This window comes from Gopherus evgoodei, chromosome 8 (assembly GCF_007399415.2).
Source record: "Gopherus evgoodei ecotype Sinaloan lineage chromosome 8, rGopEvg1_v1.p, whole genome shotgun sequence".
In the NCBI taxonomy this organism is placed as follows: domain Eukaryota; kingdom Metazoa; phylum Chordata; order Testudines; family Testudinidae; genus Gopherus; species Gopherus evgoodei.
In genome coordinates, this window is record NC_044329.1 from 100,331,700 (window position 1) to 100,348,538 (window position 16,839).

Below are 16,839 nucleotides of genomic sequence, written 5' to 3' on the forward strand. Positions count from 1 at the left end.
CCTAGCAGTCTGTACAAGGGCAACAGTGAAACTAACTAGACACAGATTTGTCAAATGTACAAAGGGGGGAGAGGAGGAGATTCTTCTCTGATCTCTTTCAGGTGTTGCATTCTCACATCTTGTTTAACAGTAATAGGTTTTCAAAGCAAAACTTGAGACAGATGTTTGTCTTTGTTTTAGTTGACTGTCTTCTCCCTTTAATTTGAATCCAAATGCTAATTCTGAAGGTTAATAGGAATACAGATTTAATTAAGTTTTACAAATACCTAACCCAGAAAAGTAGTGTTCATAGTCTTTCTCTTAGAATCATAGAATATCAGGATTGGAAGGTATCTCAGAAGGTCATCTAGTCCAACGCCCTGCTCAAAGCAGGACCAATTCCCAACTAAATCATCCCAGTCAGGGCTCCCCGCCCTACCGTTAGGGTTCCTATGGTTGGGATCCCCATCCTAAGTTTAGGGTTCCAAAGGGTAGATCACGTGTAGTTAGCAGTGGGGTCATGGACAGTGTGCGGAGCTAACCACTGGCTGCCCACCTTTCTCTTGCATCCTCCCTCTGTAGCCGGAGCCCTGAGACCCCCTGCCCCACTCCCCACCTTCGGCCAGAGGAGCCCCAGGCTGGCCGGCAGCCTGAACGCCTCGCATCCTTGGCCAGAACTACGAGCTGTCTGGAGCTGTGAGCCAGCTGGAGCCCCACTCCCCAAATACCCAGAGGAGTCCCAGGCCAGCCACAGCCTAGATCTCCCCCCACCCTCTATCTGCCCAGAGGTACCCTGAGTCCCCCCCACCTGCTCAGAGAAGCCCTGGGCCAGCCACAGCTGTGCCGTGCCACCCTCCCCAGACCCCAAGCTGCCCTGGGGAAAAGCTCTCACTCGAAGAAGGTTTTGATATGCCCCATGCAGGTTCCAGGGCAGCTGGGGAGGAGGTATTTGCTATTCAGCTTCCTTGGTTCCTCAGTAATTTCTCGGGAGTCCAGGGAGATTACTGATGAGCCCTGGAAGCTGAATAGCACATACAGCTGCCTAAGCCGCCCTGGAACCTGCATGGGGCATAATAAAGTAAAAACCCCTGCCAAACCCCCAACCAGTGGTCCAGTGGCCCCAGAAGTTCCCCTGACCTATTATACCTGCTGTCCACGGATAGGGTTCCTGTGGGTAAGGCTCCCCGCCCAAGAGTTAGGGTTCCTGTGGGTAGGGGTCCCCACCCCCCGGTTCAATAGGGTTCTGCAAAAGTCCTACTGCAAGAATCCAATTTCAGGAACTTGACCTTAAATACTACCATATTCTTTCCCTAGCTTCCCTCAGCTGCCATTCAAAAAAATATTAAACCAGGCAGTTTAAACTCTGGTGATTTGAACTTATGAAATTATTGCAAAAACAACATGAAGTAATTCTGAAAAATTCCAGATAGCATCAGACCTTAATGCTTCAGGCAGCACTGTGATTTAAAAACGACAGTCCCATTCAGTGCCTTGGTCAGACATTCACAAAACAGTCTAAATATGTTGGTGTTGCAGTCGATCTACCTGATCTTGTGTGCAAGATCTGGCCATTGGGAAAAGAACAACCATACTGGCTTAGACCAAAGGTCCATCTAGCCCAGTATCCTGTCTTCCAACAGTGGCCAATACCAGGTGCTTCAGAGGAATGAACAGAACACATCCTCTGGCAAGGAGTTCCACAGGTTGACTGTGCATTGTGTGAAGAAATACTTCCTTTTGTTTGTTTTAAACCTACTGCCTATTAATTTCATTTGGTGACCCCTACTACTTGTGTTATGAGAAAAAGTAAATAACACTTCCTTATTTACTTTCTCCACACCAGTCATGATTTTTTAGACCTCCATCATATTCCCCACCCCTTAGTCATCTCCTTTCCAAGCTGAAAAGTCCCAGTCTTATTAATCTCTCATATGGAAACCGTTCCATGCCCCTAATCATTTTTGTTGCCCTTTACTGTATCTTTCCCAATTCAAATACATCTTTTTTGAGATGGGGCAACCACATCTGCATGCAGTATTCAAGTTGTAGGCGTACCATGGATTTATATAGCGGCAATACGATGTTTTCTGTCTTATTATCTATCCCTTTCTTAATGATGCACAACATTCTGTTCCCTTTTTTACTTCCGTTGCACACTGAGTGGATGTTTTCAGAGAACTATCCACAATGTCTCCAAGGTCTCTTCTTTGAGTGGTAACAGCTAATTTAGACTCCATCATTTTATATGTATAGTTGGGATAATGTTTTCCAATGTGCATTACTTTGCATTTATCGACATTGAATTTCATCTGCCATTTTGTTGCCCAGTCAGCTAGTTTTGTTTGTTCCCTTTGCAGTCTGCTTTGGACTTACTATCTTGAGTAGTTTTGTATCATCTGCAAATTTTGCCACCTCACTGTTTATCCCTTTCTTCAGATTATTTATGAATATGTTGAATAGGATGGTTCCAGTTCAGACCCCTTGGGAACATCACTATTTACCTCTCTCCATTTTGAAAACTGATAATTTATTTCTATCCTTTGTTTCCTATCTATTAACCTGTTATCAGTCCAGGAGAGGATCTTCCTTCTTACCCCATGACAGCTTATTTTGCTTAAGTGCCTTTGGTGAGGGACCTTATCAAAGGCTTTCTGAAAATCTAAGTACACTGTATCCACTGGATCCCCCTTGTCCACATGCTTGTTGACCCCCTCAGAAAGTGAGGTATGATTTCTCTTTACAAAAATCATGTTGACTCTTCCCCAGCAAATCATGTTCATCTATGTGTCTGATAATTCTGTTCTTTACTATAGTTTCAACTAGTTTGCCCGGTACTGAAGTTAGGTTTACCAGCCTGTAATTGCCACAATCACCTCTGGAGCCCTTTTTAAAAATTGGCATCACATTAGCTATCCTCCAGTCACCTGGTACAGAAGCAGATTTAAATGATAGGTTACAGAGTACAGTTAGTAGTCCTGCAATTTCACATTTGAGTTCCATCAGAACTCTTGGGTGAATACCATCTGGTCCTGGTGACTTATTGCTGTTTAATTTATCAGTTTGTTCCATAATCTCCTCTAATGACACCTCAATCTGGAACAGTTCCTCAAATTTGTCACCTAAAAAGAATGGCTTAACTTTGGGAATGTCCCTCACATCTTCAGCCATGAAGACGGATGCAAAGAATTAATTTAGTGTCTCCGCAATAGCCTTATATGCCTTGACTACTCCTTTATCATCTCGATTGTCCAGTGGCCCCACTCATTGTTTAGCAGGCTTCCTGCTTCTGATTTATTTTTTAAAAATTGCTATTACTTTTTGAGTCTTTGGCTACGCATGAGAGAGAGATTTTAGCAGTGTCAGTCTAATTCAAAATATCATATGAGGGTTGCAAAACTTTTAGTATCCTTATATCCCACCCTGCTGTAAGGAAGGATATAAAAAAGTAGAAATTCTGATTAGTGTCACTGGCTTTCTTTTAAGAGTAAGGATTTTCTTATTCATAGTTTATGAATTCACTTAGTTCATAAAAAGCTCCATCATAGGTATGCGATTACCCAGAGTGGAATTTGTGGGACTGGCATTGGGAGAAGTATGATTTAAAGTGATTGATAGGCTGAGTGATTCAAGCAAGCAGTGTAAGAGAGACATTCAGTATACTGGGATAGCTCAGTGGATTCAGTATATTAACAACTTAGAATTTACCTTTCCCTGCCAAAAATTACCTATGAATGCACAGAGCATCTAATCTGATAAATGTCAAATGTCCAGCTTGCAACTGCTGAATAAATAGAGGATTCTCAGTGTGAATGGAGGATGCTGGGCACCTAGCACTCCACTGTCGCTCATGATGAGGTCCAAGGAAAGTTAAATCTTTCTGCACGGTTACTGGTAACTTCTGCAGAGGAACTTAGGGCCATTTGGAGAAATAGCAGCCATATCTTACACACGTGCTACAATGTTTCATGAATCCTACAAATGTGTTGTAATGTGGTGAACCTGTCCCCCTTGTGTAATGATCAGGGACGTGGCCAGTCAGACTTAGTGATCAGAATCAGGAGTCAAGCCAAGGGTCAGAGCTGGAACAAGAGAGACAGGGGCAGGGATCAGGAACAAGGCAAGAGAGCAGTGCACAGGAATGAGGCAGGAAGGCAAAGTCCAAAATTGAAGTAAGCCAGGAATTCATCCAGTTGCACAGACAACTACCTGTGCCTCCTGGCTTGAATAGTTCAGCTGGACCGGTCAGTGAGGTCAGGTACTCCTCTAGTCAGGAGACCTTTGGGTTGTGCCTTTGATAAGGTTCGGGTTTCATTAGCCATTCAGCTCACTAGTTACTAGCAGGCACCAGGAATGCAAAGACCTGTGAATCGTCACAGCTTGGCTATCAGGGCCACTTGCTGCAATTCTGATTGGAAGGATTCTAGAGTAGGGAGGGAAGCCACAGATGTGTATCTCAAATGCAGGGCTAGCCCACAGCTGGTGCCTGAGCTCTAGGAATACACAGCAAGAGCTGGATAGCTGGTGTGGCTCATAAGTTGGCACGTGAAAGATGTGCAGAGGCATCTCCCCACTGTTAGAGGCACATCCTCAGCTCTATTCTGGCCCATTTGTGCTGCTTAGGTGTTACCCGGGGTTTCCCAAACCCAAAACTCTCAGTAACTTTAATCTATGCAAGGTGAAATCAGGACAAACCAAGGGAGACAGCACTTCTGTCTGCTATATGGCTAGCACAGACGAGTCAAAACCATGTGTTCACTTAAAGGCAGCACTTTATTAGTCTCCACCATTCCCACTGGAATACCTTTACTCAAAGTCACGGCTTTGTTTAGTCTCTAACACACACAAACACAATAGGTTATAGAGCATCCCAAACTGATAATTACCCCTCAGCAGTTGTCATAGCATTCCTTCTCAGATCTGAACCTTCGAGTTCAGAAAATGAGATACTAGCACCTGAATCCTCTAAGCTTAATTACCAGCTTAGATCTGATAGCCCTGCCACCACCCAAAAACATAGTGTTTTGGGGCACTCTGACCTCCCCAACCTTCCCTGGGGACCCCAAGAACCCAGATCCCTTGGGTTCTTAAAACAAGGAGAAATAAACCATTCCCCCACCTTTCCCCCTCCCAGAATTTCCCTTCCTGGGCTATCCTGAGAGATACTGATCCAACCTCTTAAATCACCATACAGAGAAGCATCTCCCTTCCCTTCCACAAAAAGGCAAACAGATTCAAGGAAAACAAAGAGATTCTCTCTCTCCTCCTCCCGTCTCCCCCCCCCACCCGTCCTGGTGAGTAATCCCAATCCCCTGGACTAAATCAAGGGAAACAAAACAAAATCAATCAGGTTCTCTAAAAAGAAATCTTTTAATAAAAGAAAGGAAAAGTAAAGAATTATCTCTGTAACTTCAAGATGTAAATATTACAGGGTCCTATAGCTTACAGACACCAGAAAGAGACTTTCCCCCCAGTACCAATACAAATCAAAATATTCCCAGCAACTACACATACAAAAGTTAACCAGCCATATCCACAATTGTAAATAGAGTAAAACAATCAAAAAACCTAAACCGCCTGTTTTTACTTGCTATTAGAAAAGAAACTTAGAGAGCCTTTAGTAATATCTGGTCTCTCTCAGACCCTCCGAGAGAAGAACCCACAACGGACAAAGAACACACACAAAAGCTTCCCTCCGCCCAAATTTAAAAGTATATTGTCTTCTGATTGGTCTTCTGGTCAGGTGTCCTGTTCCCTGCTTGTAACCCTTTACAGGTACAAGAGACATTAACCCTTAACAATCTGTTTATGACAGGAGTTTGGAGCAGTATTCAGGTGACTCAGACACAGGTTTCCAGTGGCCAGTCTTCCACCTATGGCTGAAGATCTTGATGTATCCATCAAGCGATCTGCTTGACCCAGACCCACAGTTCCCCTCTTATACTCGAAAAGTTACTGAGACATGTCAATCAAGAAAAGTGTTACATAGCTGACCAAACAAAATCAGTCACTAGGCAAGAAGCAGGGGTTACAAAAATATATCATCAAAAAAAATTGTTAAACAAGCAGTTACTCTGGCAGTCATATTTCCCCATAACAGCAGCCCTGAAATATATCCGGACTTCCTGTTTTCCTTAGACGTTTACCACAGCATATCAGAGAGGGTGTAGAGTCAAGCTCACTTCATGTGATAGCAATTCCCCCTGCTTCCCGGCTTGCCTCAGTTATGCTAAGTTCCTGCAAAGGCCTGCTAAATGCAAGAAGCAGAATAATTGATAGTTCATCCCAATAACTGGCAGGAAAATGTTCCTCTGCCCAGGTGGTGCAAAGATGTAGCAATGTTGACTGAAATGGCCAGCTGAGGATTTGCACAGCTGGTCAGGGGAGGGGAAGAAGGGCTCTAGGCCAGTCCCAACACAGACCCTGCATTAGGAGGCATGGCCAGAGTGCTACTGCATCCAGGTGATTCCCTAGCAGGACTAACAGCTCCTTGGGGATCCTGGCAGCTGGCTGTGACTTAGAGCCGCTCTGAGGTCATGATGGCCCCCAGAGGAAGAAGGTCCTGCACTGAGCCTAGCTCAGCCATATTTGAAGGTAAGGGCCTTAGCCTGGACACTTTTAAAGGCTTAGCTGGGTGTGAGAAGTCTGCTGAGTCTAGCTCACTGGGTTGATGTGGGAAAAAGGGAGAGATCAATAAGGTTCATGTGCTGCCTCTCACTTTCTGCAGACTTCCCCCTTTCCAGAGCTGGAGATTGTGCTGTGGTTCTACTCCTTTCATTGGGGTACTGGAACAATTTTTATAGAGGGGGTGCCAAGAACCATTGAACCAAACTAAATCCTGTATGTGATGGAAATCCCTTCAATCTAGGAAATGCTGCAGCACCCCCTGCACCCTTAGTTCCAGCACTTATGCCTTTCTGAGCAGTGCCTCTCTGAAATCTGCCTGCTGCAACAGCTAGGCCAGACACGCAGCAGCTGGATTGACTAAGTACCCATACAGTGGATCTCTCAGCTGAGGACAGGGATGTGAAATGCTTCATAAACAATTGATGCCCACCCAACACTCCGCTGACTTCTCTGCAAACAAGGGTGTTTTCAGTGGAGCTGGAAGATGTGGTTTTGCTCTCCCTGTGCTTTTTGTGCCTTTACGCTCCATTGCCATTAATGCCAACCCTTCTACTGGGTTTAACAAAATATCTTTTCACTCTCTTGTTCTTTGTGTTTGACTATCAGTAAAGAATGTGGCATTGTCCTCTCCAAAAATCCAATTTCGGTTGTCAGCAGGCGTGGCTGTGAGTTTGAAATTTAAATCCCCACCTGGGGACGTATGCTACTTAATCTCTTATTGAAGTCAATGCAAAACAAAGCTAAGATGTGGGAGGAAGGGTATGGGAGGGTGTGTATAATAAAAATCCTCACTTGATTGACTTAAACATCTGGCAGCAGATGCTATTAAAGCCTCTAAGAAGCTATAGTTAAGAGACCAAGAGTTAGAGGTCAAATTTTTCTTTATGGACACACTAAGTCCCTGGGGTTATCCGTGTGGTAGCTGAGAATAGCCCTTATTGACTCAACTGGAGTGTTCTGTGCTCAGCACTCCTGAAAATCAGGCCCTGAGCTAATTCAGCAGAATGTGAGGGAATTCCTTCCTTAAACAGAAGGTGCCTGTCTCTAAAAAGAAAAATCATGCCTAGGGGATGAACTAAGAGCTTCACAAAAATGCATGGAACTTAGATGTGAGGTTGCAGGTTCCCTTGGATTTCAGACCCTCCTTGTGGGGGAGAAAGTTTGTTCTTTTGTTGCAGACAGATCTCCATTTCTCATGGTCCTTATAGTCCCCTTGCAGGTCACCAGTGATTGCAAAAGGGCTCTTGAGGAGAGCAAAGCAAACTGCACTATCCTATTTTGTGCCATTGTCAGGATGTAGATTTCTGTACTGGGGGGGTCTGTTTTTCTGACATCTGTGCAAGGTGGCTGTAAAACTCTTCCATCTGACCTGATTGTATTTTACCCCACTCTGCCTAGGCATCAATGACTGCACAAGGTGCACGGCGCTGGAGGATCCGGCCAGGGTTTCTTCCTTGCTCTCACCAAGTTCCCAGCCCATTTTCCTTGATGACTTCCCCAAATCTCCCTGCTTTCATCCTCCTGGAGCTCACCCTGCTCCCTACTATGTCAATAGCAAAATGGTCATGTTCAGTGGGAGCAGGAGCCCATCTGTCACAAGGAATGGCCTCCTGCTGGAGTCTGCCTGCATCCATCACTGTCTCCACCTTCACTCAGGGCAGGTTTCTGGAAACTTTCACCTACAAGGAAGGAGAGATTAACTCATAGTCTTCTCAGAAGAAAGTAGGCACTCACCACTCCTTATGTCTGTAAACAAAATAGAAATGTTCATGTCCTGGCAGTTTTTCACTGAATCCTTTCCCATCTAAGCCTTTTATCCTTGAGTCAGTTTTCATGGTTCTTTTCAAAGGTCTAATTTCCCCTTTCCCTGCCTTTCTCTACTTCCCTACCAGCAGCTTCGTTCCGCGTAGCTTGCTAAGCTCCAAAGAGGACTTAGGCTATGCTTTCCATTTTGACAGACCAGCTACATGGCCATATGTTTGCAGACCCACTAGTCTTACCTCTCTTCTGGCCCCAGCCTTAGTGATTCCCCATTCTCTGGCGCTGAGGGAGTCTCCATGGAGTATGGCTCTATAATGCCAGGAGAATGTGGACTGCTACGGGGCAGTTCTACTGCTCCGCAATCCTGGGCTTACACACCAAGGGCAGGATTTGTTCCAAACTCAATATCAGGAAAATCCATTTGCAACTGGGGTCGCAGTGTGGGCCAACTGAGGTCACTCCGGGTGAACTGAAAAGAATGGGGCAGACAGTGGATATTCCAAGATAGCTTTACCAAGCCAATATAAAACAGCTTCTTTATTACCTCACTAATTTCCCAGAAGCCAACAACACAATTCCCTTGAAGTAACCCAGCCTTAGTTCTCCATCCAGGTACCCAAGTCAAATATGATGAAGATTTCTGAAAATCTTATTTCCTCATATAAAAGAAAAGGTTCTACCAATCCCACAGGATCGGACACATTACCTCCCAGATTAATGAATATTCCGGATCTTACCCAAATACACACTACAACCCATTATTATTAAGTAAACTACAATTTATTAAAAAAGAGAGCGAGGATAGTTAAAAGATCAATATACATACAGACATGAATTTAATTCTTGAGGTTCAGATACATAGTAGAGATGGTGAGCTTTGTAGTTGCAAAGAGTTATTTTAGAATTTAATTCATAGGTTATAGTCCAATGTCCAATATCATATCCGGGGTGGACCATCTGAACTGGGATCTCATCTTGAGAGTCAAACGTCCCCTGATGAAGCTTAAGCAGATCTGAGATTAAAAGGACCAGGGCCACAGGATCTTTTATACAATTTCAGGTCTTCTTTGACAGATTGGAGTCCCTGGGGAACAATAGGTAATCATGGCGTCTTTGAAGTGGATCCATTACTGGTACTTAGCTATGTGAATTAACATAAAACAATTGCCTGTTCCTCCAACATTCACCAATATTCTGCTATATATTTCAAAGAGAGATGAATACAGAGAGATCCCATGTTTACAATTCATTTAAATGCTGGGATGTTCTTTTGATCTCTGAATTAATAATTAATAGTTATAGTGACAGACAGTCTGTTTACATGGCTAGCACCAAAGATGTACACAATCAATATTACCTCTAACTTCTAACAACATAAGTTTGCATTTCAAAGTTCTAGCCTATTTGCCATGAATGGTCTTAATTACCATTCAAATACCTTTCTAACATGACTTTAAAGTGGGCTCTTCAACCTGCAAGCTGCTTAACCCTTTCTGGCCATGAGTTATATTTTGTATGAGATTTGCTGCAATTATACAGCAGTGGTAGCAACAATGGTTTGCATAATTATATTTTAATCAGACAACCTCACGCCATTAAATCTCACGTTTAGGGGAAAATAGATTTGTTTCCATGACAAATACACCATCATACCTCTCTATTGTGACAGCTCCCCTGGCTGGTGAGTGCTAGAGTGACCTCTCCTTGTCAGTCTTAGTCCATGCTTTCCTCTGTCATTGTTATCTCCTGAAAGAAGTTGAATCTACCTGACAGCTGTGAACATCTAGCACAGACAAGAAGTAATTAGATGTGGTAATTTCCCTCCTCCGGCTCATTTAGATCTGCAAACATGGTTGGACAGACCAATGTTAAAGGTGCTTTTGGCAGGATTCAAAACGTTAACAGTTTTCTATACACTAGGGGCCAGATCCTCAGCTGGTGTAAATCAGCATAACTCCATCAGTGGAGTTTCACCAATTTATACAAGCTAAGCTTCTGGCCCTAAAAGCTTCTGCATGACAACCTCAGTCTAGGGTTGAAAACTCCAGTGATTATGGTAATTCTAATGCCATAGATGGCTACATAAATACTGAATAAGAATATGTATACTATCTGTAGCAGTGCATAGAAAGACCTGTAATGGTTTCACCATCTCCACTGAATAAACAGTACTGCATCCCACTCGTTGAGACTGCTGTTTTAATAATAACCCTCAGCTGGAGGCAAAGCTTGATAATACAGAATAGGAAAAAATACGCTTTTCCATTAGAGAGCATGGGAAATCAGAGTTTGAGTAGTTGTAAAGTCCTTGATGTATCAAATTAACCAGAAGTGAATAAAACACTTGTGTAAACTCTGTTAAAGATCTTTATTTTTTTAAATTAATTTACATCAGCTGTGTAAGTCCCTTTCCAGCTGTCTAGTAAGAGGGCTATTCTATAGTCCTATTCTGCATTTTCCAACTGTCAAATTAGGAGCCTCCTCTTTGATGGCTATGTATTCTTTTTAAATATTATTGACAAGCATTTTTACTGGTTTACATTTTTGTACTTATAGTAATTAGAATAACTTTTATAGCACTCTGGCATTTTCCTTAAAGCACCAGTAACTGGAAAAGCTGAATACGATGGTTTTTAGTTTGCTTTGGGCATCATTTTATTTACTTTAAAAAAAATTATTTAGCCTGCTGGGTAAAAGAAGCATCTTTAGGCCACAGATAGGACAAAATAAATTGAAAGCATTTTAACCATAAATTCTCCCAAAACTAACTTTTTCTTTCGCGCTTGAGAAATAGAAATAGGGCCAAATTCTGCTTTCATCTGATGCACACAAGCTTCATACAAGGGGCTGCACACCTGCACAGGGACTCCCTTCTCACAGATCTAATTGCAGGACTGGGGCCAAATTCATGGACTTCTGTCGACACTGGGGTTACTCTGGATTTACACTGGTGTAAATGAGAACAGGGCATATCCTATAGTATTTACCGCCTAGATATACGATGCAACTTCTGTGTGCTTCTAACACCTAGCTAATCTAGAGTATTTGTTGAAGATTTTATTTTTGTGTAACTCAAAGAACACAGACTGTATTGTTTTTAAAACAGCAGTACCCAGCTGATTGCACATGAGCAGGAGCATTATTGAGAAGTGAAATGTGTTTGAACGGGAAATGAGCTGTGATGCAGAATGGCACACCAGCTGGACTGGACAGCTCCCTGAAGACTTGATCCTACTCCCATTGGAATCGAAAGAACCTTTTGATTAATTTCATTGGCACTTACACTTCAGCGAAGTCAAGGCTCTCATATTTCAAAGCAGGCTGCACAGTAATCTGTGTAAGGTGGCTGAGGGCAGTGATTGTCCAAAGCAAGAAACTGATTGGCTGTTAGATGCTGTCTTGACTTCATCACCGGTGCCTATTCAATACATGGTTATGACATCGATTGCGCTACTGCTTCATTTGCATATTCAAAGCAGTGACATCTGGTAGTTTACCATAACAAGCTGGGGTAAAACGACTGTTCCTGATTCTGTTACAGGAAGGCTGCATGTGTATATGGACACTCCCCTACAAGAAGGTGCAGGTGGCTCATTGGGACACCTTAGCCTGATGCTTGAGAGTAGGAGTCAGGCATAGACCACAGGAGCCAAGAGTATCTCTTGAGCAAGTCATGGGAGTGAGAGAACATGAATCCAGTCCATGGAGGTGAGGGGTCAGGCACTGCTCTGAGGATCCAGGAACATACCCCTATGACTCAGGACGGGGAAGAAGGTACCCAGAGTTTGGTCACTGGAGGTGAGAAGTCAGCTGATGTCCTGATGACCCAGCTTCACCTTCTGAGGATGGAGGAAGTGGTGACCAAGAGTGCTCTACATGATGGCCTGCCGGAGCACTGCACTGCACAGCACAGGCCACTTCTGAAGTGAGGAGCAATGTGTGTCTGGGGAAGGGGAGATGCCTATGCATACAATATCCTCACATAAACATTAGATGTTGCAGCACCTCCAACCAAAAACATCTCCAAAGAAATGGCATTGTGAGGCCCTGGGCCCAACTGCATCTTAACTACCAAGGTGCTTGTATGGTCCCAACACCACAGTGCCTTCGAATATCACACAAACGTTCTTTGATCAGGCTCCAATTTTAAAAGGTGCCGCAGGCACTCAACACCCATTGGCTTTAAGAGGGAATTGGATTCCTAACCCCCAGGGAAAATCCCAATCTCAGTCTTCAGTGTCCCCCTCAGGTGGGAAGAGTTATCATCTCCACTTTACAGATGGGGAACTGAGTTACTGAGAGAGACTGGGCTGGATTCTCCTGTCTGCCAAGTTCCTTTTTTTTTTTTGCAGTTTGCACTTCCTGTGCTGGAGATGCTTCTTCAGGCATTACCGGACTGTGGTAAAGAAGGAATGGAGAGGTGGCATGGCATTATGAGGCTCCACCCACTTCCTAAGGGCCTTTAAGTCAGCAGCATAAGCCACATTCCACTGCAGCTTTATCTTGCACCAGAACTAGGCATCTGAGAATCAGGGAGCTGTGACTGGCTTCCAGACGGCCACCTCTCCCCACTGCACCCAAGTTAAGTGACTTGTCTAAGATCACACACAAAGTCTGTGGCAGAACTGAGAATTAAACCCCCATCTCTTGATTGCCAGTTCTGTGTCTTAAATACATGACTAGCCTCCTCTGAATGCGAGGGAGGGAGGGGCAGCCAGTATTTCTATATTCTTTTTTCCACCATGCACCTCTTTTAACCAGCTACTGCAGAATTTTACCCTCTCCCTTCTTATGAAATTCAGAAAATCCCAGTGAAGCTTGTGGGACAATAAGGCAGGATGTGGGAGAAAAGGAGGAAAAAGTGCAGCCGGCAGTGGAGATGGTGGCACTGAATGATTGCAATAAGCTGGTAGGAATATGCGCCATGTCTCTAGTGTCCCTCTCCCCTCACACTTCTATGCACTTTAATCCAACCATTCCATGACATTTATCATGCACTCCGTCCAGCTAGGCATTTATGCAGTGCTTCTAAGTGCCTACGGTTCTGACCTCATTCTATCCACTCAGCACACACATTCGGGGGCCAAGTGGCTTGATGTCTGATTTTACTTCTGTAGGGGTGTGTGTATTTAATAATTTTCTCACAACAGAGAATGTGTGAATCTTCAGGAGGTGTTTTGATGGGAGAAGTGTCTAATGACTGATGTTTATCAACTTTCCACACTAATATCACATGTTCTTTCCTTGCTTGGGTGGGTCCATGATCCAAGAAGGAACTTGGCAGGGATGTCAGCAGACCCAGACAGAAAACAAACTCCCTTCACAGCCAGAAACTTATGGTTGTCAAGCAGATTGTGGTGAGTAAGATCTGCCCATGTGACACAGAGCGGGATGGATGAGGTATATCTAGAATTTCAAGGAATGCTGCTGTTAACCTGCCTTATGAGAGCACAGATGAGACAGGCATAGGCCCAGACACTCCAGAAGCAATGAGTTGTGGGTATTTATTTAGCAATTCCATGTTATCCGAATAAAGGTGGTCACTGAATAACCAGAGGTTAGTGTAGAGGGAGGAGTAGCTATAGAGGGCCACACATGGGTGATGAGTTTTCCTGACACAGGAGCACTGTTCCAGTGCAGGTCTTTGTGTATGTAATTTGGAAGGACTCTCTTGCAAGAGTCACACAGAAGTCAGAACACTAAGCATTACCTAAGGCCGGGTCCAGGCACCGGCCCAGCAAGCAGCTGCTTGGGGCGGCCAACAGTGAGGGACGGCATGTCCGGGTCTTCGGCAGCAATTTGGCAGCAGGTCCCTCACTCCCTCTCAGAGCGAAGGACCAGCTGCCGAGTTGTTGCTGAAGACTGAAACAGTGGCGGTAAAGCTGCAGATCATGATCGTGGCTTTTTTTCCTTTCTTTTTGCTGCTTGGGGTGGCAATAACCCTGGAGCCGGCCCTGGCATTACCTGGTCACAAAGGAGATCCAACCAGCCCATCTGTGCTATGCTGGCAGCAGCAAACCAACCTGGCACCAGGTCAAACTTTTGGGCAAGCCACCTTCCAGTTCAAGTAATCTCTTACCCTGGGGCAAGGGAGTTAATGCAGAATCCAAGAGGAGGCCCAGAAAATGGTCAAGAATAAACCAACTGGAATAAATGAGCCTTGCAGAGTACTTTAGAGGTAGCCAGTGAGTGGCTCTGGTCTACATCTCCTGAGGTAAATTCCTCAGCAGAGGACTCTCCACTGAGAAAGCTCCATCCCTGGCCCAGTTAAAGAATGGACTTGCCCCAGCTCACTTTGATTGTCAAGCAGGGACACAGGGCGAGAGGGTCAGAGACAGGAGTGATTGGATCAGCTGTTCATTATGGATTTATTCACTTGAGGGGCCTGGCTGGGACTTTGGTCTGGCCTTGGGGGTTAGCTACCTCCCTGTGCTCTCTGGAGATTGGGGTCATCCCCTTGTTAGGGCGGAGGGACAAACACTGGGGTTGGCAGGGCTGCCAGGAGCTCATCACTACGTTTGTCTCCTCTGTGATTCACAGAAGCACATTAAATCGTTGCCGCAGGATTCGCTGGACTCACACTCCAGTGCCGTGCGCTGCCAGGGGATGCTGCTCATCACAGACTGCAGGCATAGGCCCAGACACTCCAGAAGCAATGAGTTGTGGGTACTCGGACATCTCACCCTGACTCTGTGGAGCCAGGAATCCCAGCCTCCCAGGAGGGACATCCAGCTCCCATTGCTGAGCATTCAGAGGGACAGAACGAGGAGCACTCACCTCACTTGCTGCCTGGCTGGGCGGGTTGTTCAGACTGACATGGAGGATCTTGAATCCAAGCACTTGTTATAGTGAATGGTGTCTGAATGGAGTCTCCCCTCCCGCTCTGTCCAGATGTTTGCTGAGGTTCCCCTGTGAGTGTGGGCTAATCCTCCCACCAGCAACGATACAGGATGCCAGAATAGCCACACCCCTGCTGCTTTCCCCGGGGCCAGTCCTACACTCTGCCAGCACACGAGGAAAGGTATTCTCCTGGTTATGGCCCTGGACTGGCACTCTAGAGACAGGGATCACTTCCTGGCTCTGCCACAGACTCCTGAGTGGGCAAGTCAGTGCTTCAATTTCCCTTCTGTAAAATGGGGGTAGTAATGATACTTCCTCTGCCTGTCTTGGGTAATTAGATTATAAGATCTTTTGGGCAGGGCCTGTCACTAAATCTGTATAGCACCTAACACAATGGGGCCCAAATCTCAGTTATGGCCTCTAGGTATGACTGTACCACAAATAACAATAATAATTAGTTTGGTCCCTGCTGTCCTCATCCATGCTGCTCCTTTATGCCAAAAGCATTAGCACAGACTTCTGTCAGCCATGTTTTCCTGTCCTTTCTCACGGTCCCACAGTGACAGAATGAAAGCTCTGGTGCCTCTTCCACAGCGGGAATTCCAATGGGTGCTTATTTTTCTACTAGCAAAGCAAAGCCGCCTCTGGAGGGTAAAGAGAAGTTGGATGGGGTCATTGTCTGTGTTGCCAGCATCTTTGCCCTGCCCTCAGTTGAGGCCTTGCAAAGGCAGGAAGGCCATAAAGTAAATGTGAAGGTAATTCATTGTCCTTCTCAGAGCACATTGCCTCTGTGTCTTTTGGTTAGTTTACACCCACTCCCTTGACTTGCCTAGAACCTGAATCTGAATCCTTCCTGCGCCATCAAATGTTGCTTAGGTACAAACAAGGCTCTGCCATCCCTTTGTATCCTGGGCCACTGTCTGCATGTCCTCCATGTGTTACATCCCATAGGGTTTCCTCTCAAGATCCTCTTTGATGGAGGGGTTCTTTCAGGCAGTCCCTTTCCCGTGTTCCTCTAGCTGCCCAATGGAATGCCTGCCATGGCAGACACGCTAGCTTCATTCTTAACACCTGGCCCAGATAATTCCATCTCTTTTTCTGCAGAACTTTAGGAAATTGTGTTTCTGTAGCTTAACTCCTTTCTAGGAGGATAGGTGGTTGGCCTATCACTTGACTCCCAACCTGGAGGACCCATGGACTGCTTTTCATCTGGTCCCCACCCTTTGACGTGTTCAGCTTAGGTATCCCTCCCAGGAGTTACAGCTCTAACCAGCATAGCTCACAGGGTCTTTGGCATGCACAAGCCTTCATACTACATCAAAGTTCTGTCTCCAGGGAAGTTTGGTTTGCCTAGCACTGATTGGAAAAACTTCCCTCTTGGTGTCTGGTGAGTAAGAGGCATGTGCGTTGTTTGAAGTGGAAAGAAGACTGGGGATAACAGAGCAAGGAGGAGCTCTCTCCACCCTGCTGAGATGATTACACACCACGAAGCTGAGTGTTTGCTGGGCTTTGGGTCATGAACAGTGTCCAAGCCCAAAGATTGTGTAGCAACTTCCCTGTCCTATGCCATGCTGCAGGTGGAGCCCTCTTAGCTGGTTTCATATCAGACCTCCTGGCAGTAACAGCCAATGGAGG

At 45.1% G+C, this 16,839-nt stretch overlaps 1 protein-coding gene across 1 annotated transcript in view; it reads left to right on the forward strand.

The window, feature by feature from the left end:
- Positions 1-16,839, forward strand: part of MROH7 (maestro heat like repeat family member 7) — a 45,605-nt gene that overhangs the window by 690 nt on the left and 28,076 nt on the right. Inside the window, 5 exon segments of the mRNA XM_030573938.1 lie at positions 11,906-12,289; positions 13,634-13,721; positions 14,905-14,993; positions 15,833-15,959; positions 16,446-16,591. Of these exon segments, the coding sequence (XP_030429798.1) occupies positions 12,054-12,289; positions 13,634-13,721; positions 14,905-14,993; positions 15,833-15,959; positions 16,446-16,591 (686 nt within the window). The 5' untranslated portion in view covers positions 11,906-12,053.